Genomic DNA, 21,286 nt, shown 5'->3' with positions numbered 1-21,286 from the left:
AGCAGACAGTGTTTCTGCACAAGGCTGCCACTGCCACTTTAAGACACACCTTTGCCTCTTGCAAACAGCCCAGCCCTCCTGATAGAGGTCCCAGGGATGGGGAGGCCTCTGGGGTTGTGTTTTCCCAGCAGGTGACAGGAGGCACCTGCTCAGAGCTCGAGCCTAGGGGGCCCACAACACAGCTGTTTTTTTCTCACCTTGAACAAGCTAGATTTATTAATAGCAGGAAAGGAGGGGTGGAAGAAGGAAAGAGGAAGGAACAATTCCACATGTGTCCATGCACTTTTCAGAAGGTCTCTTCCCAGGGGCTCATCGCCTTTGGAAAAGACACGAATGGAATTTAGTATTTCACCTGGCCGGGGCTTGTATTTTGGGTTCCACATGGGTCTCCATGGAAGCCATTCTGAAGTTGTTTGGGGAATACTTCTTTAAACTCTGCAAAATGTCTGCCTATGACCAGATGTTACAGACACTGGGAGGAAACCTCACGGAGTTTATTGAAAACCTAGATGCCCTCCACAGCTACCTGGCACACTCCTATCAGGTAAGCCCATCTGGGTCAGAGCTCACTGGCCCTGAGAGGAAGCGAGTGCTTCTAGCAGTCCTGGGTCATCTCACCAGCTCCCCTAAGAAGCTGCAGTTGCCAGGGGCCTGTGGAATCCTTGGTACATGGCATCAGTGGGCTGAGTTTTCTGGGAGAACGAATGGAAAATGAAAACCTGTTGGCTCCTTTTATAAACTGGCCGCAACGATCAAAGAAGGGCAAGCTGGAGAGTTCAACTTTGTGCTGGGGGACGGCCCCTGCTGATGGTAGCTGCTGGGGGGTTGACACTAAGTCCAGGAGATTTAAAGACTGATCACAACGGGAACAAAGACTGGGAACCAGTCAGGTTTCAGTGGATTTGCAAAATCTCTCCTCAGGTTTCCTGGCCTGGAAGGAGCTGATAAATAACTTGTGCAGCCAGTTTCATTTATTCATGTATTAGACGCAATGTCTTGACAGGGCCAAGAGCTGGAATCGGATACCACCCAACTCTGATTAACCCATGGCGTGATTGCCTGAGGTGCTAAACTGATTTCCCTACTGGGATCTGTCCTTCTGGAGTTCAGTTCTTGGTTTTCTTGTTTGTAGGCATTGGTGGACATTTAAATGGCCAGACTCACTTTTTCTTTTTTAAAAAAGAAAATGCCGTATTAAAGAGGCAAAGTGGCATTTGCACATGTCATAATAATAGCTTATTATTTTATATAAAAAGAGTTGATATTTGTTTTTAGGGCCCTTTACAGTTTGCTAAGCTTTTTCTTCACCATTTCTATATTGAATGCTCAGACTACTCTTGAAGGAGTTCCCAGGTGGCTCAGTGGTACAGAATCTGCCTGCAGTGCAAGAGGTGAGGGTTTGATCCCTGGGTCGAGAAGATCCCCTGGAGAAGGAAATGGCAAGTCATTCCAACATTTTGCCTGGGAAATCCCATGGACAAAGGAGCCTGGTGGGCTAGTCCATGGGGTTGCAAAAGAGCCAGACACAACTTAGCAATTATACAATAACGAGAGAAGCAATAGACTAGAACTTCTCTGGCATCAGTGAGGACATTTTGCACATAATGAGATAAATAAAATATATAAATGTTATATGAGCTGAAATAAAATGTATGCAATGATATCTGATAGATATGTGGGCAAAAGATTATAGATGATCTCTTCAAGCAAAAATACAATAAGATAAAGCTGACTTTTTCTTTGTCTATCTCTAGTAATTTGGCAGAATCTTAAGGCTTGTATTTCTGGTTTTAACTGTGCCATTAATCTTGTTATTTTTTAGCTGACCTTCATTTGAGTGCCAATTATGAAACAGATGTTGGGCTAAATAGTGTATAAACATTGAATTATCCTCTTACCCCTATGATTAGGCACTCTTATTTTTCCCATTATACAGATGAGAAAATTGAGGTCCAGAAAGGCAAAGTAACTGCCCCAAATTGCCCAGGTTGTGGGGGCTGAGTCAAGACCCATCCCCAGGTGTGTCTGTCTCCAAAAACAATGTTCTGGTTGGATTCTCAGTATTTTCCCATTGACCTGATTCTCCACTTTCATAAAACCACATTTCGAGTAAATTATAAGAGCATAATACTAATATTCAGAGAGTTGGAGACATGATCAGAAGGATTAAAACACCAGCTTCAAGAACTGTGTCTAGGAATTGGCTGAGGCTTGGGTGCGAAGTGAGTGTAGAAGTGGTAGCAAAAGCTTGTGTTTCATTTCAGCCCTTTTGCATTCTATTATTATTTTTCACTAGGTAGGAATAGGATATAATTTTTTTTAAGTAACCTTTTTCTGTTTTATCGTATTTTTACATTGTGCTGCCTCAAATCTTCTTCAGATTACTCAAATGCAAACATGCACATCCATACTCTATGTATATGCTTTTGGAAAGAGATACTTGGGGAAAAACCCTCATTTTAACGAGCACCCCCTCTTTACCTCCTTCTGACTCTCTCACCCCCACCCCCCACTACCACCACCACTATGGAAGAGAACAAAAATCTCAGAAGGAACCCACTTCCTTGATCTCTTCCCTCACTCAGGCCAAAAGCTGTGAACCCGGGTGCTGAGCTGCTTACTACTCAAGTGAGCGAGAGAAGAGCTTCTCTCAGGGATTCCCCTAGACATCCCCCCCCAAAAAACACCCATGATTTTTCAAACATCCCTAGGGATTATCCTGACATCCTGGCACCGTCTATCATGAGATGGTACATACTTGGATGTCAACATTTATTCCCAGAGCAAGATGGTCTCTTTGGATGTAGCCTTGATTTTTCAGATGTGCAACACTGCAGCACAGATGGCCTTATATTTCCAGAGCAAGAGATGAACTTTTCTCCACATGCCAATTCCTCCAAGATCCTGATCATTCAGACTGAAGATGCTCACAGTCACTTGGTCACAGGCCAAGCACGCAGCCAGCCACCCCTTGGAGTATAGATAGAAGCAGCGAGGCATGGTAGAAAGACTCATTTGGGGGTCAAGATGTTCTACAGTGAATTTGGCCTTAAACTCCCTGAGCCTCAATTTCCTCCTCTTTGCACATGGCTTCCCTGGTCCCTCAGTGGTAAAGAATCCTTCTGCCAATGCAGAAGACATGGGTTCAAGCCCTGGGTCAGGAAGATCCCCTGGAGAAGGAAAAGGCAACCCACTCCAGTATTCTGGCCTGGAGAATCCCACAGACAGAGGAGCCTGGCAGGCTACAGTCCAGGGGGTCACAAAAGAGTTGTACATGACTCAGTGATTAAACAACAATAGCAACAATACTTGCATATAGAGTTGGTTAGGTGATTAGGTATAATATAAAATTCCCAACTTTAAGGGGCTGAAAAATCGTGGGTTTTTTTTGGGGAGGGGGCAAGGCTTTATCGGAGCCCCTACTGCGGCAGGGGAGGAGGGCATGGCAACTCACTCCAGTATTCTTGTATGGAGAATCCCACCGACAGAGGAGCCTGGCGGGCTACAGTTCATAGGATCTCACAGAGTCAGACACGACTGAACTTATGAACACTGAAGCAGGGGGAGCAAGAACAAATAACAGGTTCCCTTGCTTGCCTACTCCCCAAAGGGAGCAAAGCTTGTTCCTCATATGGGGTGAGGGTAGGGGTGTTACCCAGGGGTTGAGCTGGGGGGCTGGCTTAGGCGTTTTGCCCACCCCTCTGGTGGTGTTGAGTGCAGGGGCATGTTCAGGACCCTGCTTTTGCTCCTGACACCCAGTTTTTGCTCCTGGCTCTTCAGAAGTAGCGGTAGGGGATTTTTGGTCTCTTTGTATCTTTTGTCCAGCATTTGCCCCAACTGCTTGCATGCACATGGTTATTTTTAGCCCCATACAGTTTCTTTGTATTTTGTTGCTTGAGGAGAGGTGTGTATAGGTGCAAGCATTGCAGCAACTGCAGCAAAGGGTCCCAGGCTGTCTCATTCCCCTGGAGAGACTCTATACCCTTGTTCTTAAGGGGTATGGGGCTGGAGGTCTTTTCTTATGAAACTTCTTCCTGCTAGACAAGGGTCAAAGACCCTAGCCTACTCTAGAGGTGTAGAAATTTCCTCCCTGACTGTTCTAAGGACCTGTAGGGACCTAGGCCACTCTCCACAGGATGTGATTGGAAGGGGTTTGGGGATACAGTTCTATGTGACATGATGAGTAAGTACTGTTGCTTCACAAAGTCTCAAGAGCATAATTTAGACAACCCGTATCCACCGGGAAAAATGTGCTGTGTCTTTTAAACAGGAGATGAACGCACCATCCTTTCGTGTGGAGAGCGGGGCAGAGGGGAAGATGCCTCTCCATTACTACTCTGATGGAAGCTGTCTGTGCCACACTGTACCAGGCATGGGGATGGCTTAACCAGACCCAGAGCTGTGAGGTCTACGGACTAAGGATGTCTTTCCCCACAGATTCCCCAGGATGAGTAAGAGTCGGCTGTGGGTAGGAAGTTCAACTCTCATCTCTTTTGCAGCCTGACTTTTTGCTATCTTGACCATAACTCCCAACGTTGAGCCTTAAAATAAGTTTCCAAGTACCAAATTAAGGAATGATTTTCATTTCAGCATTTTCATCATGTGGGTTTTCACATAATTGTGATAACTGCATATTATCTTGTATCATTTTGTTGTATTCAGTATTATAGAAAAGGTACCCTTTCAGATTTTCAATCTTTATTGTTTTTCAAGATTTTTTTTTTTTTCGCTGTGGATCATTTTTCAAGTCTTTATTGAATTTGTTACAATATTGCTTCTGTTTTATGTTTTGGTTTTTTGGCCAAGAGGCATGTGGGATCTTAGCTCCCAGACCAGTGATCAAACCCACACCCCCCTGCATTGGAAGGGAAAGTCTTAACTACTGGGACCTCCAGGGAAGCCACTTCAATGGCTGAATCATATTACATATCGTAATTAACTAGTCACCTATTGTTGAATTTTCAGTGGGTTCTACTCTTTTGCTATTGCAAACAGTGCTGAAATGAACATCTTCATGCATGCTTTTCTGATGTTTTATATTAGAACCCTGGGATAGATTCCCAGAGGAACACTTTTAAAAACATGATCGTTAATACTTTTATAGTTGAATTTTTCTTATATTTTCTCCAGAGTTTGTTTAATGAGTTGCATGCCTTCCTGGAATAAACAAACCAATGAATAGATGCCAAACTAGAAATAAGAGTGGTGGGGATATATTTAGTGCCTAGTTATAGAAATCTCCACCTTTAAGTTATTATTTTTAGTTTATTAATCTGTCGTGTGCTGCCTGCTTTGACACGGGGCCTGGGCTTGGTGGACTCTGGAATATTCATCAAAAGTTGTATAACTTGATTTGCTTTAAGATTTTGCCTTCTGCCTTCCCTCAACCTGCCCTTCTGCTGCAGGGATCACTGAAGCTGTGGCCAAGGACTTCTTCGACACTGATGTGACCATGGACATCCTTGACATGAATCAGGAGGAGGAGAGGACGGGGAAGAAGGAGCATGTGGTGTTTCTGATTGTGCAAAAGTCACACAGACAGATGAGAAGGGCAAAGCCAAAGGGATCACAAGGCAGTCAGGACAGCCAAAGAGACCAAGAGGTACTGGGTGTGCTGTGTTTTCAGAAAGCACAGTTTCTCTGGGGAGCGACCAGTCTTAGAACAATCGATGCAAAGAACAGAATCAACTGGACCTTCTAAAAGTGGAGTTAGGGCAGGATGTTTCAGTCTCAGCCCTGCTGACATTTTGGACCAGCTAATTCTTCATTATGATGGGTTGTCCTGTGGGAGTTTAGCAGCCTCCTTAGTCTACGCACTAGATGATAGTGGCACCCAACTCTCCCCCACCATCGCAGGTTGTGGCAATCAAAAATGCCTCTGGGCACTGCCACGGAGTACCCTGCACTCCTCAGGGTAGGGGTGGGGAACAAAGTTACTGTTGGTTGAGAACCACTGGGTTAAGGTCATTTGAATAAAAATTGGGAGGCTCTTTGGGAATGGACCTTAGCCTGGAACATTTTTGCCTGTTAAAAAAATACCAACATAAAGGCCTTGAAATTTGGAGCTTGTGGCTTATTTTGCAATTCCCATGATGCAAATTGACCTTTCAAGTCCTAAGTGCCCATTTCTGCAGCTGGGGCCAGTCTGGGGGCTGGAGTGAACTCAGAAGCCTGCGATTGGCTGCCTTGATTGCAGCTTGTGGAGTGACTATTGTCAGTTTATTTATCACATCTATCAGGTGGCATGGCTCTCTGGGTCCACAGAGCTCATAGGAATATCCAAAGAAGCCTGTGATTCCTGGAGCACACAATGTTTGCATCTCAGGGTGTTCAAAGCTTGCTTTGCTCACTGCAGAATCTTCACCTACAGGAAGAGAAGTCACTGGGTGATTTTCCTGTCACCAACACCAGCCCCCTTGAGATTTTATAATAAGTTCTTGCTGCCTTTGGTGGAGAAACAGCATGAGTATTAATTGGATAACAGCCTTGGGGCTTATGAAATCTTGCTAAAGTTGACCTTGCATGGCCCCATTGTTCCTCTGGCCCCATCCTAGCCAAAGGGGCTCATGCACCTCCTGTCACATGACCAGTCACTTGACAAGAGGTATATGCTTCTCTCCCTGCTATCTGCAGGCCCCGGAGGCAGCTTTCCTTAGGATGAAAGAGAAATATTTGAGTGTCTCTGTTCATGCCGTGAAAAAGTCCCACTAGGAAGTTATAAGGAGCATAGTCATGTTTGGAAAAGGTGAGTGGTCTCTTCTCCTGACCTCAGCTCTGAGACCAGGGTGATTGTTTCCTGCACAAAAATGGGCCAAGTCCTCTATCATCAGGATGTCACTGATTTCTTTTTCAGCCCTGGATTCATCTGGTTTATTAAATCAATTGAAAGCATTTCAGAGGAAATAATCTAAAAGAGAGGGGATATATGCATGCGTATAATGGATTCACTACGGTGTACAGCAGGGTGGCTCAGATGGGAAAGAATCTGCCTGCAATGCAGGAGACCAGTTTACTCCCTGGGTCTGGAAGATCCCCTAGAGAAGGAAATGGCAACCCACTCCAGTACTCTTGCCTGGAGAATTCCTTGGACAGAGGAGCCTGGTGGGCTACAGTCCACGGGGTCACAAAGAGTTGGACATGATAGAGCGACTTTCACCTCACCTTGTGACTGCAGAAACTAACACAACATTTTAAATCAACTATACTCAAAAAAAAAAAAAAAAACCCCAAAAAAACCACCCCATTTCCTGAGAAGCAATGGGAAACAGGTACGGAAGGTTAATCCCTTTGGGGTAGGGTACAAACTGGTGGAAGACCCACCTGGCATGAATCCTGAGGATGGTCACTGATTTCTGCAGAGCTTGGATTTGGTGGGCATGGTTTATAGCTTTAAAACACTAGCTCTAACTTGCTCTCCTTTGCCCCTTTGACTTGTGCTGGGGGTGACATGGAGGCACGGTCTCCCCTGCAATCTGGGGAAGCTCCTGGAGCGGGAACAGGACTGAGCTCCCGCTGGTGACCGTGTTGAAGAGGAGGCAGATGAATGACGACGTAGTATCAAGAGCAGGAGTTTGCCGCAGCTCCTCAGGCCTTCGGGACTGTGAGGCATTTCTGGCCCGGAAGTTTGTAGATAAAACCCATGATGTCCAGGCGTGTGAAGGACACTGGGTCGTGAGCTAGGATCACAGATTTCTGGCCGTGTCCCTGGGGAGCCTAAGTGCTCCACCTTCTACCTGTGAAGCGAAGGTATCAGGCTTTCGAAGGTGCGCCCCTGCTGATGTCTGGTCTCATGATCAGCACCTAAGAGCTGAGTCAGAACAGGGGGCTCGAGACCCCCGGTCATAAACCATGGGTCGTGATGACATGTGTCTGTGAGAAGATCAGCTGCGCTCAAAGGACTGCATTTTGAGTCCTTCAAGCCCCTGCAAGCGAGTCAAACATGCAATTGACATCCTTTGTCTAGGAGATTTTCATATCAAAAAGGCTCTGTTTCGAATCTCCACGCCCTGCCAAATAGGGCTGTTGGATGAAACTTTCATGTGCCACCCAAAACTGTCAGTCTGCAGAGCTCCATGGCAAATGTCCCTGACGCCGGCCGGGCGCCCGCGCTGTGCTGGGCGAGCTCATTGTCTGGCTGTCAGCGTTTCAATGCCGGCCCTGTTTTCATGGCGAGACACACTCAATTGGCCCAGGAACCCTTGAGCGGCGGGCAGAAACTTGGCAGGGGACAGGGGGGCGCTTCTCAACCTGGTAGCAAGTTTTCTGTTTGTTTTAATTTGGAAGCAGAATTGCCATGGCCATCTGGAGATGCTGAGGGATCTTGGGATGCTGAGGGGCAGGACTGTGCTTTGCTGGGAAAACGTTTGAGATAGTCTCTGGGGTTGGTGGCCCGAGTGTTGTCTGTGAATGAACGGGATTCTTTTTCTCCATCCAGGGCATCTCAGGGACACCTTTGAGCCGATTTATCCTGAGCGGCTCTGGATAGAAGAGAAGACCTTCTGTACTGCTTTTCCCTTCCACGTGGTATTTGATGAATCAGTAAGGGGGATTTGTCTCTCTTGAACAGGGGATAGGCTGGGGAGGGGAGTAAGTCTCATAGTCTTTGACAGCTGGTGGGGACTTTCAAGTCCCCAAGGAGTACCCAGGGTTTGGGAGGCTAGGATTTAGCCTGGCAGGACTGCTGCCTTCCTTTCCATTGTGGCATCTTCCAGAAACCAGAATGCAGCATCTTCTTGATGGGTGCAGAAGGGAGCAGTTCCAGGGGATTTGAACCAGTGGGTGCATGAGCAAATTTGCCATTAGAGAAAAGGGAAGGGACGCTGAAGTCACTCCTGCAAGAGACAAAAGCCAACAGTAGCAGTGGCAGGGTGGGATTCTAAATGTGACCACTCCCCATCTTTGCGGCCACCGTGGATGGCTGAGTTTTGTCTTTCTGCATCTTGAAGGGCGGGGGTGGGGGGGGCGAGGGGGGAGAGGCCTGTGTCCACTGTTCTGTGGGAGGGGTGGTGGGCAGTGACCATTTAAGTGTGGTCAGTTTCTTTGGATAAAATTGATTGATAAAATTGAATTATAAACTCATTTAAGGGCAAAATAAATTTGGTCCAAAAATTGCCAGTTAAAAATGCCTTCAGCCATTCTGACTTCCTTTGATATTTATGTGAATGCATATATATGTCACATAATCCCTTACCAGTAGATGCTGGATACAGATTCTGTGATGTTTGAGTAAACACCACGTGAGGGTCATCTCTGGCTGCAAAGAATTTATGATCTGAGAAAATCAAACACCCCTGTATGAAATAACTATACATTATAAAGCTATGTACTGTGAGTTTCCCCCAATGCCATGGGGATATTAGTATTAATTATTGTTATTACTGCTACTATTAACATTTACAATTCTGATCTACTTAAACACTCCCTTTCTTTTTAGGTTTTGGGCCATAGAAATAGACAATTTAATGACCCTTATTCCATATGGTTAGGTTGATTTCTATAGCCTAACAGAGTGAAGTTAATTTAAGTGTTCCTGGATAACCTGGGTTGGCACTGGACTTTTTATGTAAAGGACATACACTTATTTTGTTTTTTCCTTCTGTGTGTTCCCTGGAGATGGCAGTGAAAGGTGACTCCATCTCCATCATGAATTCCTTTCTTCACCCAGATCTGGGTGTCAGGTCCAAGCTACAGAATTTTCTCATTCCCTTATTAGTTAATTCCAAAGAGGCAAAGACAGGAGAGAGGACTAAAGCTAGGAAAGAACTATTATCCCCATGGACAGCTTTAACCTCTTTCTTGTGAGTCAAGAAATAAATGTGCTTTCAGGCACTCCCATGCTGTTCTTTTCTCTTTCAGAGATCAGCTGCAGGTTTGCCTTTTAAATGTTTCATTACTACCGCGGTATTTATTCCATCCCCTTCATAAAGCATGGTGGGGTGTGTGATTTCTAGGGGAATGGTTACTGTTCAGCCTGCTCTCTCTTCTGCGGTCTCACGTGTGTCCCCTGTGGATAGCTGCAGGTCAAACAAGCTGGAGTGAGCATTCAGAAATACGTCCTGGGTCTCCAAACCCAGAAGATTCAATTAGATGAGTACTTCTCCATTGTCCATCCCCAAGTCACCTTCAACATTTTCAGCATCTGCAAATGTATCAACAGTTAACTTGTCCTGAAGGCGCGCAGGGAGATGTTGCCTGCAGCCTGGAGAGGTCAGCCCGCGCTCAAACTCCGAGGTAGTAACTTGCTCCTCCGGGTTGCTCTCTGCCCTGGGAGACCAGACAGAAAGGGAAGAAGCAGTTTTCTAATTTCCTCAAAACTGTTGGCTAAAAACTGGGGGACTACATTGACAGCAGCGTATGTTTTTTCCATTTGGCTTCATCTGGTAGCAATATATTTTATTTCTTCAAACCATGTCTAGTTTAGGCATAAAGGAACTCTGATTATAATTATATGTAATTATAAAGTTCTGGTCTCTGTTACCAGAATTTTCAGAATTCAGGTGGTACTATTTGTACTCAAGTAATGGTCTGTCCTTTATATGGTAACGTGATCATCTGCCCTACTGTTAATAGGGCACACATTTTTGTTTTGGCTTTGTTTCAATTATGTAAAATTTACAGAATGTGAAGTTTACCGTTTTAACCCTTTTTGAGTGTACAGTTCAGTAGTGGTAAGTGCATTCACAAAGTTGTGCAAACACCACCATCCATCTCCAGAAGTTAATCATCTTGCAAAACTGAAACTCTATGCTCATGAAACACCAACTCGTTTTCCCCAACCCCACGTCCTGACAACCACCACTCTGCTTTCTGTCTCTATGAATCTGATTAATTTATGTACCTAATATAAATGGAATCATATTGTCCTTTTGTGACAGTCGTTTTTCACTTAGCATAACATCCTCAAGGTTCATCCACATTGTCACATATCAGAATTCCCTTCCTTTTTAAGGCTGAATTATTATTATATTATTCCCACATGTATAAACTATACTTTACTTATTCACTCATCTGTCAATGGATCGTTGCGTTGCTTCCACTTTTTGAATAACGAATAATGGTCCTGGGAATATGGGTGTACAAATGTTTCATCAAGTTCCTACTTTCAGTTCCTTTCAGTATATATCCAAAAGAGGAATTGCTGGATCACATGGCAATTCTATTTTTAATTTATTGAAAAACTGCCATACTGTCTTCAATAACTGCTGCACCATTTTATATTCCCATCAGTAGTTCACAAGGGTTCCAACCTGTCCACTTTCTCATGGATACTTGTTCTTTTCTGTCATTGTTTGTTTTGGGTTTTTTTTTTTTTTTTTTTGATAATAGTATCCTAATGAGTATGAAGTAGTATCTCACTATGGCTTTAGTTTGCATTTCCCTAACAATTAGTGATGTTGAGCATTTTTCATGTGCTTCTTGGCCGTTTGTATATCTTCTTTGGAGAAATGTCTATTCAAATTATTTGCCCATTTTTCAATCAGGTTGTTTGGATTTTATTGTTGTGCTGTAAGAATTCTGCATATATTCTGGATATTAGCCCTTTATGATTTGCAAATATTTTCTCCCACCCTGTGTGTTTTCTTTTCACTGTTGATTGTATTGTTTGCACACAAGCTTTTAATTTTGATATTCTCCAATTTACCTATTTTTCCTTTTGTTGCCTGTGGTTTTGGTGTCATATCAGAGAAATCACTGCCAAATCCAACATCATGAAACTTTTCTTATGATTTCTTCTAAGAGTTTTATAGGTTTAGCTCTTACATTTGGTCTTTGACCCATTTTGAATTAATTTTTTAGTATGCTACAAGGTGCACATATTTTGAGCTTTCTTTTGGACTAGTAGGTATTGTAGGCATAAACACAGGCAGAGTGGTGGAGCCATCTGAGAGGAAAATGCCATGTTCTGGGAACCCTGATTGAATTTTAGAGTGGAATGATGCGAGAAGAGGCTGGTAAGATGAGGACTTGAGCTTTATCCTGTAGTTGGAGACATTTTTCAAGTGTCTACCATGATCAGATTTGAGATTTAGAATGGTCATTCCGGGGCCATGTGAAGGATGGACCAGAGTGCTGAGAAGATGGAGTCTGGGAGGCCAGGGGATGCCGCCCCTGGAGAGCAGGGAAGCTCAGAGTGCTGAGTGCAGTCAAGCAGGGACTCTGGGGTGGTGATGAGGGAACAGACTCATGAGGTAGTTAAGGCAGAAATTGGTGACTGGATGTAGAGGTTAAAAAAGAGAACATTTGGGTAATTATTAGCTTTCTTGCTTAGGTAACTGGTCATAAAGCTGTGATTAAGGAAAGATGGTATTGACAACTTGAGTGCAACTTTTGTCAGTTTGAGTCACTGCTGTATCCTCTTCCACAGTGTGCCTCAGTCATGGCAGGAACTAAAAATGTCTGTGATAAAAGAGCTAAGAAAAAAGAAGATTTGTAGATGGGACAAAGTCCAGTTGCAGACATCCATGTATAAACACCTAATAGACAATAATAATAATAAATCACTGTAACAAGGACTCTAAACTGTCACAGTTTAGAGGGCAATTTGGCAATATGTATCAAAAATCTTAAAATGAGCATATTGTTGTCTAAGAATATATCCTTTAACAAAACAGCCACAATTATGCACAATGATGTACTTCAAGGTAGTTCACTGTATTTGGAATGATGAAATAGACATAATATAATCAATGTTAGCTTATTGCTTAAATAAAGTACAGTATAATCCAGGTACCCAGCAAACAATAACAGCTATCCATATTTAATGCAACGAAAGAATACCTATTACAGAATTTAAGTGAAAAGTTGAGATTACACAAAGAAGATGGCTGATTATCCCATTTTGAGGGGAGTAAAAAGATATACCCCCAAATATTAACAGTAATTATCTGTGGTGTGATTGTGGGTGATTTTTATTATTTTCTTCCACTTTTTCACATTTTCTGCAGTGAATGTCTACTGCTTTTATAATAAGAGAATAGACATCAATTGTTAAAAGTAATAGGTATCTTGAGTCCGGGAAGCAAGGTTTTTCTGTAAATTCACTGTGGGAGTGCAGCTGGTGAGCGGTAACGCCAGCATCCAAGGGGTGAGTGAAAGTCCTAAAGGAGAGATGGAAAGAGGCAGGAGAAATCTAAGTGAAAGCAGGGTCAGAAAAGTCCCCAGAAGTGAGCCTCCAGGAAGCAGGATTCGCTCTACGCCCTTAAATGGCAGAAGGGCCGAGCGAGGAAAAGACTTGTGTTATAGAAAAGGTCGTTTGGAGGTCATGGACAGGAGTCCCTTCAAGGTAAGAAAAGCAGCTGTGGAGAGAGCTGCTGTGGACAGAGCGGGAGTGGAGGACTTGGAGACAGAAAAAAAGGAGAGGACTTTCAGGACCTTCGGCGGAGAGGGGAGGAGCGCGACTGGGCCGTGCGAGCAGGGAGGGCCGTGGGGGTGACTGTCGGGGCGCTGTGTGACATGCCGCCTTGTCCCATCTCTGTCCCAGGCGGGAGGGCCGGATGATCCTGGACGGAGCCCCTGCGCTGCATGATGTACCTATGCTCCCCCAGGCTCCGCAGCCTGCAGGAGCCGGAGGAGCACCGGATGCACCTCTCCGACATCGCCCCCCACGACCCCACCAGGGACCTCATCCTCCTCAACCAGCAGCGCCTGGCAGAGATCGAGCTGTCCAACCAGCTGGAGAGGAAGAAGGAGGAGCTGCGCGTCCTCTCCACGCACTTGGCCGCAGAAAAGAAAAAGACCGAGACCTTGCTGTACGCCATGCTGCCTGAGCACGTGGCCAACAAGCTGAAGGAGGGCAGGAAGGTCGCCGCGGGTGAGGGGTGCCTGGCCCTGCACAGGGCGCCTTGGTGGCTGGGAGCACCCGCTCTGAAACCAGGCCGATCAGGGTTTGGAGTCTGTCTCCATCACTTGTTAGCAACTGTGGTCTTGGGCTAATTACTTAAGCTCCATAGCCTAGCTTTCTTCTTTCTACCTTGAGAATAATAATAATACAGTGACCATATGGGGTTCTTCACCACAATTAGAAATGATGTGGTAGTGAAAGTGTCAGTCACTCAGTCGTGTCTGACTCTCTGTGACCCCATGGACTGTAGCTGGCCAGGCTCCTCGGCCCATGGAATTCTCCAGGCAAGAATACTGGAGTGGGCAGTCCTTCCCTTCTCCAGGGGATCTTCCCAACCCAGGGATGGAAACCAACCCAGGTCCCTGGCATCCAGGTCTCCCGCATTGCAGGCAGATTCTTCACTGTCTGAGCCACTAGGGAAGCTGATACATTCACGTTAAATAAATAAAGGGATGCCCCTAAGGACCATTCTGGGAGAGCAAGCTTTTTCTAGACGAAAGAAGGCCATGTTTATTCAAAACTCACTTTCTGCTGGTCACCAGCGAGTGTTCATTTCACCAGACAAGCACGGGAAGCTGAGTGCCAGGGTGCTCTCCTGGGTGCTGGGACTCAAAGAAGCTTATAGTCTTGTGAGTTTGACTGGTACCTACAGAATACATTAATAGGGGTGACTGAAAAAAAGGAAATTTATGTGCATTAAGGAGAAGTTATCGTGCCAGGATCTCTGTTAGATAGGTTATGTATGCTCTCTAATTTTCTGAACATTTCTGGAAGGGAGGTGTTATTAGCTAAAATGGTGGAGCAAGTTCACTCCAGTTCATGAGTAAAAGAGCAGGAAACTGATCAGAAGTCCATTTAACTCCAGATTTCGTCCTTCTTTCCCCACCATGGAAGTTACTCTGGAAACATAGATAACACAGAAATTCATGGTTTATAAATGTCAGAAGAGAAAGAGACAGGGGTTAGGTGTGGGGGTGAGGGCTGATATATAGAGTGTGGCACCTGAGTTGGGCCGCCTTGAGTTCTGCAAAAAAAAAAGGAAAAGCATTTCAAGAGAATGGCATAGCAAGAGTCAAGGTAAGGCACTCTGAGGTTAAACACTGCAGGCTGTTGTCCCTGGAACAAAGGGGTACATGGTGAAGGGGTGCCTGCTGAGTTCTGAGCGGGTGTACCTCTGGTAATAATCTCCCCTCCATGGAACTTTCCCTTCCCTTTGTGTCTTCTGTAGTTCAGGCTTTGCTTCAACTCCCTGACCTCTCTGTAAGCCAGTGCCCACCCAGACCATCCTGACATCTCCCTGTGGTCTGCACATCTTATTGTTTGTTTGCACTCTCTCTCCTTCCCTAGACTAGGCACTCCTTATGGGCAAGGACCCCTGTCTGCTTCATATCATATGACCAGCTCATAACAGACATGCAACAGATGTCTGGTGGGTCGATGGTGAATGGTGATGGGGACCTGGCTCCTTCTCCCTGAGCCATGGTCAAATTTGGTTCCTAAAGGCTACTCGAATCCAGAATTAATAGAATTGTTATTCTACATCCTTGGCTCTCCCTGACACCTGGTTTATGTTGCAGGAGAATTTAAAACCTGCACGATTCTCTTCAGCGACGTGGTGATGTTTACAAACATCTGTGCTGCCTGCGAACCTATCCAGTTAGTGAACATGCTGAATTCAATGTACTCCAAGTTCGACAGGTTAACCAGCGTCCATGAGGTCTACAAGGTAAGCGTGTGGTACCCTGGGCTGTGTGTGTCCCTGTGTGCCGGGGCAGGGCGCATACCTGGTGTGCGCCCCTCACTGGTCTGGGGTTTGGTGTGGATGCCAGAAGAGATGGGAGGAAGAGCTAAAAATTTAAAATTTTCAAAAATCCTTCTATACTGCCCAATGCTAAGCCTGCCTTCAAGAGGCATACTGTTTTCCCAGAGAATACTATGCCTTCATTTCAGCAGCAAGTCTAACCTAAATGTGTCTCTAATACATAGCATTATATGTGGATCTAATAGACAGCTTCGTCCACTCTGGGACTTGCCTCTGCCAAAAGCAGAAAGAACTTTTGGCTCTCTCGTGGCATCTCCTGAGTCATTTTTTTTTTTCTCACCTCCTCTCCCTCATGCTCCTCACATCCATAGAAAATAACCACCAGCTTTTAATGTGGTCCTTCTGTCAATATGTGTGTGTTAGTTGCTCAGTTGTGTCCGACTCTTTGTGACTCCAGGGACTGTAGCCCACCAGACTCCTCTGTCCATGGGATTTTTTAGGCAAGAATACTGGAGTGGGTTGCCATTTCCTTCTCCAGGGGCAGGGGGGCGGTCTTCCCAACCCAGGGATCAAACCTGGTTCTCCTGCATTGGCAGGCAGGTTCTTTACCAGAGAATGACAAAAAAATATGTAGTGTTATAGTTAGTGCATTAAGAGAACCCTCTGAATTCCCTCGTATTTCCCCCCTTATAGGTGGAAACAATAGGAGATGCTTATATGGTAGTGGGGGGTGTACCAGTGCCTGTTGGGAAGCCATGCTCAGAGGGTAGCAAACTTTGCCTTGGGGATGAGGATTTCTGCCAAAGAAGTGATGAATCCTGTTACCGGAGAACCCATCCAGGTAGAGAGCAACCGAGTTCTTAATACCAGTTACCTCACACAATATAGTAGAATTCTATTAGTCTGCTCCTGGGTATGTGACAGTAATTAAAATGAGTCATTTCTCCCAACTCGTCTCTTCTTTTCCATACGTTAAAGTAACAGAGATATTAGGGTGTTATTGCCTCTGCTGCTGCTGTTAAGTCGCTTCAGTCGTGTCCGACTCTGTGCGACTCCATAGACAGCAGCCCACCAGGCTCCTCTGTCCCTGGGGTTCTCCAGGCAAGAATACTGGAGTGGGTTGCCATTTTCTCCTCCAGGTTATTGCCTCAGCTTCTCTCAAATTTGAGAAGAGGCTTCAGAGTTCGGGGTTATGATGGGGTTAACGCAGGCTTCCTTTGTCCCTAACCCTGGCTTTGTGGAGCTCCATCCTTAGGAAGCCAGCTCGTTTCCAATTCCTGCCTCTTTGCCCGAGCATTTTCAACAAGTGGTTCAGGTTGACTAAATAGCCAACTTCTCTTCACTTAGGGAAGTTGTGTATCCGACATGCCGTCTGACGGGTTTGGAACTCAGGCTGAGGTGTGAAACTGCCTCCAGCCAGCAGGCCAGACACCGTGGTGCCGTAAGATATTCACAATAGCTTTCCCTCCAGCACGTGGCCATGAGCGAGACATCTGCTCGCCTTTCTCTCAGGAACACAGGAAGCTGCTTTTCCAAGTACGGAAGTTTGTTCACACTATAAAAGTTGGACGCTTTTGATGATGAAAAGTAAATGCCGTCTTCTGTCTGCTCGGCTGATCCCAGTGGTCCCGAGGTGGTTTGGAGCAGCGTCTCTGTCCTCTAAAAGTCGAGGTCCCTTTGCAGCTCCTGTCAATCAGATCTGTGCAATCAACTAAACAGCCAGCTAAAATCAAAGCTGACTACAAGATGGAGTAGGATCTTCCCTAGCGATAGCCCCGGTATAGGGGATTCTGCAATGTGCCACATTCACCATCACCTTAACGATTTAGAAGCTGAGAAGTCCTGCAGGTACTGGCAGTGGTGTCTGTGGCAGTCTTCAGAGCAAAAGCTGCCCACACGTCATGTCCATGACACCGGCCCATTGCAAACACACAGACACCCCAGTGTCATAAATAAAAAATCAGGAAGGGAGGTAATGAGAGAGAAGAGACAAGAAGGTCAGAAATGAGATAAGTGTTTTGGTTAAAGAATCCTAATGAAAGCCATGCACATGTGTGTGCATGCTAAATCCTTTCAGCCGTGTGCGACTCTATGGACTGTAGCCCCCCAGGCTCCTCTGTCCATGGGATTCTCCAGGCAAGAATACTGGAGTGGGTTGCCATGCCCTCCTCCAGGGGATCTTCCTGACCCAGGGATTGAACCTGCGTCTCTTATGTCTCCTGCACTGGCAGGCAGGTTCTTTACCATTAACGCCACCTAAGAAACCCCTAATGAAAGCCACTGAAGAATATGGAAAATACACTGTTGTGTAAATAGAGTGTCTGCCTGTGAAAGAGGCATGGCAACAGAGATAGTAATAGTGCTACACCAATATGATTGAAAATGAACAATGAATTCCTGAAAACTTGCATAGTGGACTTACCAAGGGGAAAAAAACAAGAGGAAAAGATGTTATCAATTCTAAGGATAGAAATAGGGAATAGGGACTTCCCTGGTGGTCCAGTGGCTAAGACTTCGTGCTCCCAGTGTAGGGGGCCCAGGTTCAATCCCTGGTTAGGGAACTAGATCTAACATGCAGCAACTAAAGATTCCATATGCGCAACTAAGACCTGGCACAGCCAAATAAATAAATATTAAAAAAAAAAATAGAATAGTGACATAGGAGCCTCATTAAATATCCAGCAGAAACTGCATATCACGTGAGTTTATTTAAGGAAGTAGGGGAAAGGGCTGGAGACTTCCTCTCCCTTAAGAGAATTGTGCTGCTGCTTCTGCAGTTTTAAAATTAATACTCATTGAGATCTTTCATTCTGTCACTTGTAAAGCCTATAATCCACATTTGCTGAGGTCACCCTTGCATGAATGTAAGGTGCTTTAAAGGATTCAGAGAAAAGAGTTTAAAATCTTATTTTAAGGAAAAGAAAATCTGGCACGGAAAGATGAAAAGACAAGTAAACCTGATTAGGATGTTGAAAGCTGCAAGAGAATTCTGTTTCCACATGCATGCTCAGCTGTGTCCGACTCTTTGTGATCTCATGGACTATGGCCCACCAGGCTCTTCTGTTCATGGGATTCTCCAGGCAAGAATACTGGAGTGGGTTGCCATGCCCTCCTCCAGGGGATCTTCCCGACCCAGGAAATGAACCCAAGTCTCTTGTGTTTCCTGCACTGAGGGCAGATTCTTTACTGCTGAGCCACTGGAGTAGTTAAAAAAAAAATCACATAGCAAAGAAATAGGAATGAAGCAAATTCCAGAAAGTGGCAAGACCTTTCAAGAGGACACCCATGATGGTTCTTCCCTAGGAGACAGCAGCAGAAATAAGCCACCAAAGGGGAGGCTAAGACAAAACCCACCTAAAGTTTAGTGACATTTTCATGGCCACCTTGGAACTGGAATGACGGGTTAGAATCCCAAAGAGCTCGACTATGATAAGTTCTAGCCACAGACTCTATCCATTTACCAACATTTTCCTCACAGACCTTCACAAATGCATAGGTTCATTCATTCAAAGGCTATGGGTAGGGGAGGAGACCTGAGAGATTTCTCCAGTTCCAGAAGTATATGGGGCCTTCCCCAAACACAAGCCGCTGACCCACGGGAGGGTATTGTTAGGGAAAGGGAACCATGACACCTTGCTCCGAGGTACATATGAAACTCATATGCTGATGCTCTAATCCTTGCTACCTCATGAAGGGGACTGAATTGGACTGTATTGGCAGACAGGGCCTTATAAGAGGTGACCAAGTCAAAACCAGGCTGTTAGGGTGAGTTCTGCTCCAATCTGACTGATATCCTTAATAAGAAGAGAAATTTGGAGACAGGAAGAGATTCCAAGGATGTGTTCACACAGGGAAGAGACAGTGTGAGAACACAGCAAAAAGGCAGCCACCTGCAAGCCAAGGAGAGGGACCTCAGGATCAAACTTGCTGACACCTTGATCTTGGATTTCCAGACTTCAGAGCTGTGAGAAAGTAAATTCTGTTGTTTAAACCACTCAGTTGTGGCATTTTGTTGGCCCTAGCAGACTAATATATTCATCAAAATTTAAAATGTCTGCTTATTAAGGAAAAATGTATACATATAAAGTCACAGAATGGGAAAAATATCCGTCCTACATGTACACATCTACCTTGTGATTCAAGAATTCCATTTCTAGATATTTTCCTGAGAAAAATGAAAAATGTACATCCACAAAAAGATCTGTATAAGAATGTTTATAACAGTTCCAAATGGGAAATAACCTAAATGTTCGTGAAGAGAAGACTGGGCTAATACATTGTGATGTAATTCTTACAACAGAATAGTATTTACTAGTAAAAGAATGAACTGCTGATACATATAATATGGGTGAATCTCAAAAACATGAATTTTGATAAATGAAGTCTGATACAAAACAGAATATGCTACATGACTCCATGTATGTGAAGTTGGAGAACAGGAAAATCCCTCTCGGGGAGAAGAAATAAGAAAGTGGTAACCTCTGCAGGGAGAGATGGAACTTAACTGGAAAGGGGACAGGATAATTTTGCAAGGTGATGAAGACAGTCTGTATTTGATTTTGATTGGTGGCTCAGGGGTATTTGCCAAACTGGTGGAGCTAAATACCTTAAAGTCTTTTTTATTTTATGTAAATTATACCTCAACTTAAGAGTAAAAGCAAGGGTATCTGATGGTCCCTTTTCAGTCAGGTTCTCTCTGCAGATCAGAGTGGGGATCCACACGGGACCAGTCTTGGCAGGTGTCGTGGGGGACAAGATGCCACGGTACTGCCTGTTTGGCAACACTGTGAACACAGCCTCTCGGATGGAAAATCACGGGCTTCCCAACAAAGTGCACCTCAGCCCCATGACCTACAGGTGACCACTTAGTCATGCCTCTCTTTGCCCCTTCTTCTTCCAGAAGGTACAGAATGCCTCACAGCCATCAGATAGGGGCCACAGAGGGAGTCTGTTTTTCCTTCCAGCCACACTTGCAGAAGACCTTGTGGCAGACAATTAATATTGTTGAGGCTCTACCATGAGATAATTTTTCCTCTCAAAGAACATGTGGTCCAGTTAAGGAACTGACAAATCATAGTCATGGGCCGTTATCTCAGCCGTTGCTTGTTTTTGTAAGTAAAGTTTTTTTGACACCCAGCTGGGATCTTTATTTGCATCTTATCCATGGCTGCATTCAGCTACCACAGCAGAGCTGTCGTTGTGACAGAGACTGTGGTCCCTAAAGCTGAAAATATTTCCTATCTGGTTTTTTATGAAGGAAAAAAGTTTGCTGACCCCTGGTGTAGTGCAGGAAGAAAGAAATATTCACAGATAATTATTTTTAAAGTGTGAGAAGTGCAGTGGTCACGATATGCATGAAACAATACTTGTGGTTTGCTGAGAACTTGTAAGAGGCCACATTCTCTAAGTTCGTCAACATAAGTAAGTATTAGTCGCTCAATCGTGCCTGACTCTTTGCGACCCCATGGACTGCAGCCCACGAGGCTCCTGTGTCCATGAGAATTTCCAGGCAAGGATACTGGAGTGGGTTGTCATTTCCTTCTCCAGAGGATCTTCCTGACCCAGGGATCAAACCCGAGTCTCCTGCACTGCAGGCAAATTCTTTACCGGCTGAACTACAAGGGAAGCCCTCGTCAACATGTTAGTCCATTTACTGTTGCAACAACCCTATGAAGATATACTAT

The 21,286-nt window shown here is 45.0% G+C and overlaps 1 protein-coding gene across 1 annotated transcript in view; it reads left to right on the top strand.

The window, feature by feature from the left end:
• Positions 1-21,286, top strand: part of LOC145528636 (guanylate cyclase soluble subunit beta-2-like) — a 72,713-nt gene that overhangs the window by 21,479 nt on the left and 29,948 nt on the right. Inside the window, 11 exon segments of the mRNA XM_081547289.1 lie at positions 384-544; positions 4,271-4,370; positions 5,406-5,602; positions 6,634-6,745; positions 8,435-8,538; positions 10,014-10,250; positions 13,510-13,810; positions 15,418-15,566; positions 16,296-16,349; positions 16,351-16,443; positions 20,305-20,459. Of these exon segments, the coding sequence (XP_081403415.1) occupies positions 384-544; positions 4,271-4,370; positions 5,406-5,602; positions 6,634-6,745; positions 8,435-8,538; positions 10,014-10,250; positions 13,510-13,810; positions 15,418-15,566; positions 16,296-16,349; positions 16,351-16,443; positions 20,305-20,459 (1,663 nt within the window).

This window comes from Giraffa tippelskirchi, chromosome 12 (assembly GCF_054371585.1).
Source record: "Giraffa tippelskirchi isolate mGirTip1 chromosome 12, T2T-mGirTip1v1.2.pri, whole genome shotgun sequence".
Taxonomy (NCBI): domain Eukaryota; kingdom Metazoa; phylum Chordata; class Mammalia; order Artiodactyla; family Giraffidae; genus Giraffa; species Giraffa tippelskirchi.
This window is presented reverse-complemented; position numbering and strand designations above follow the sequence as displayed.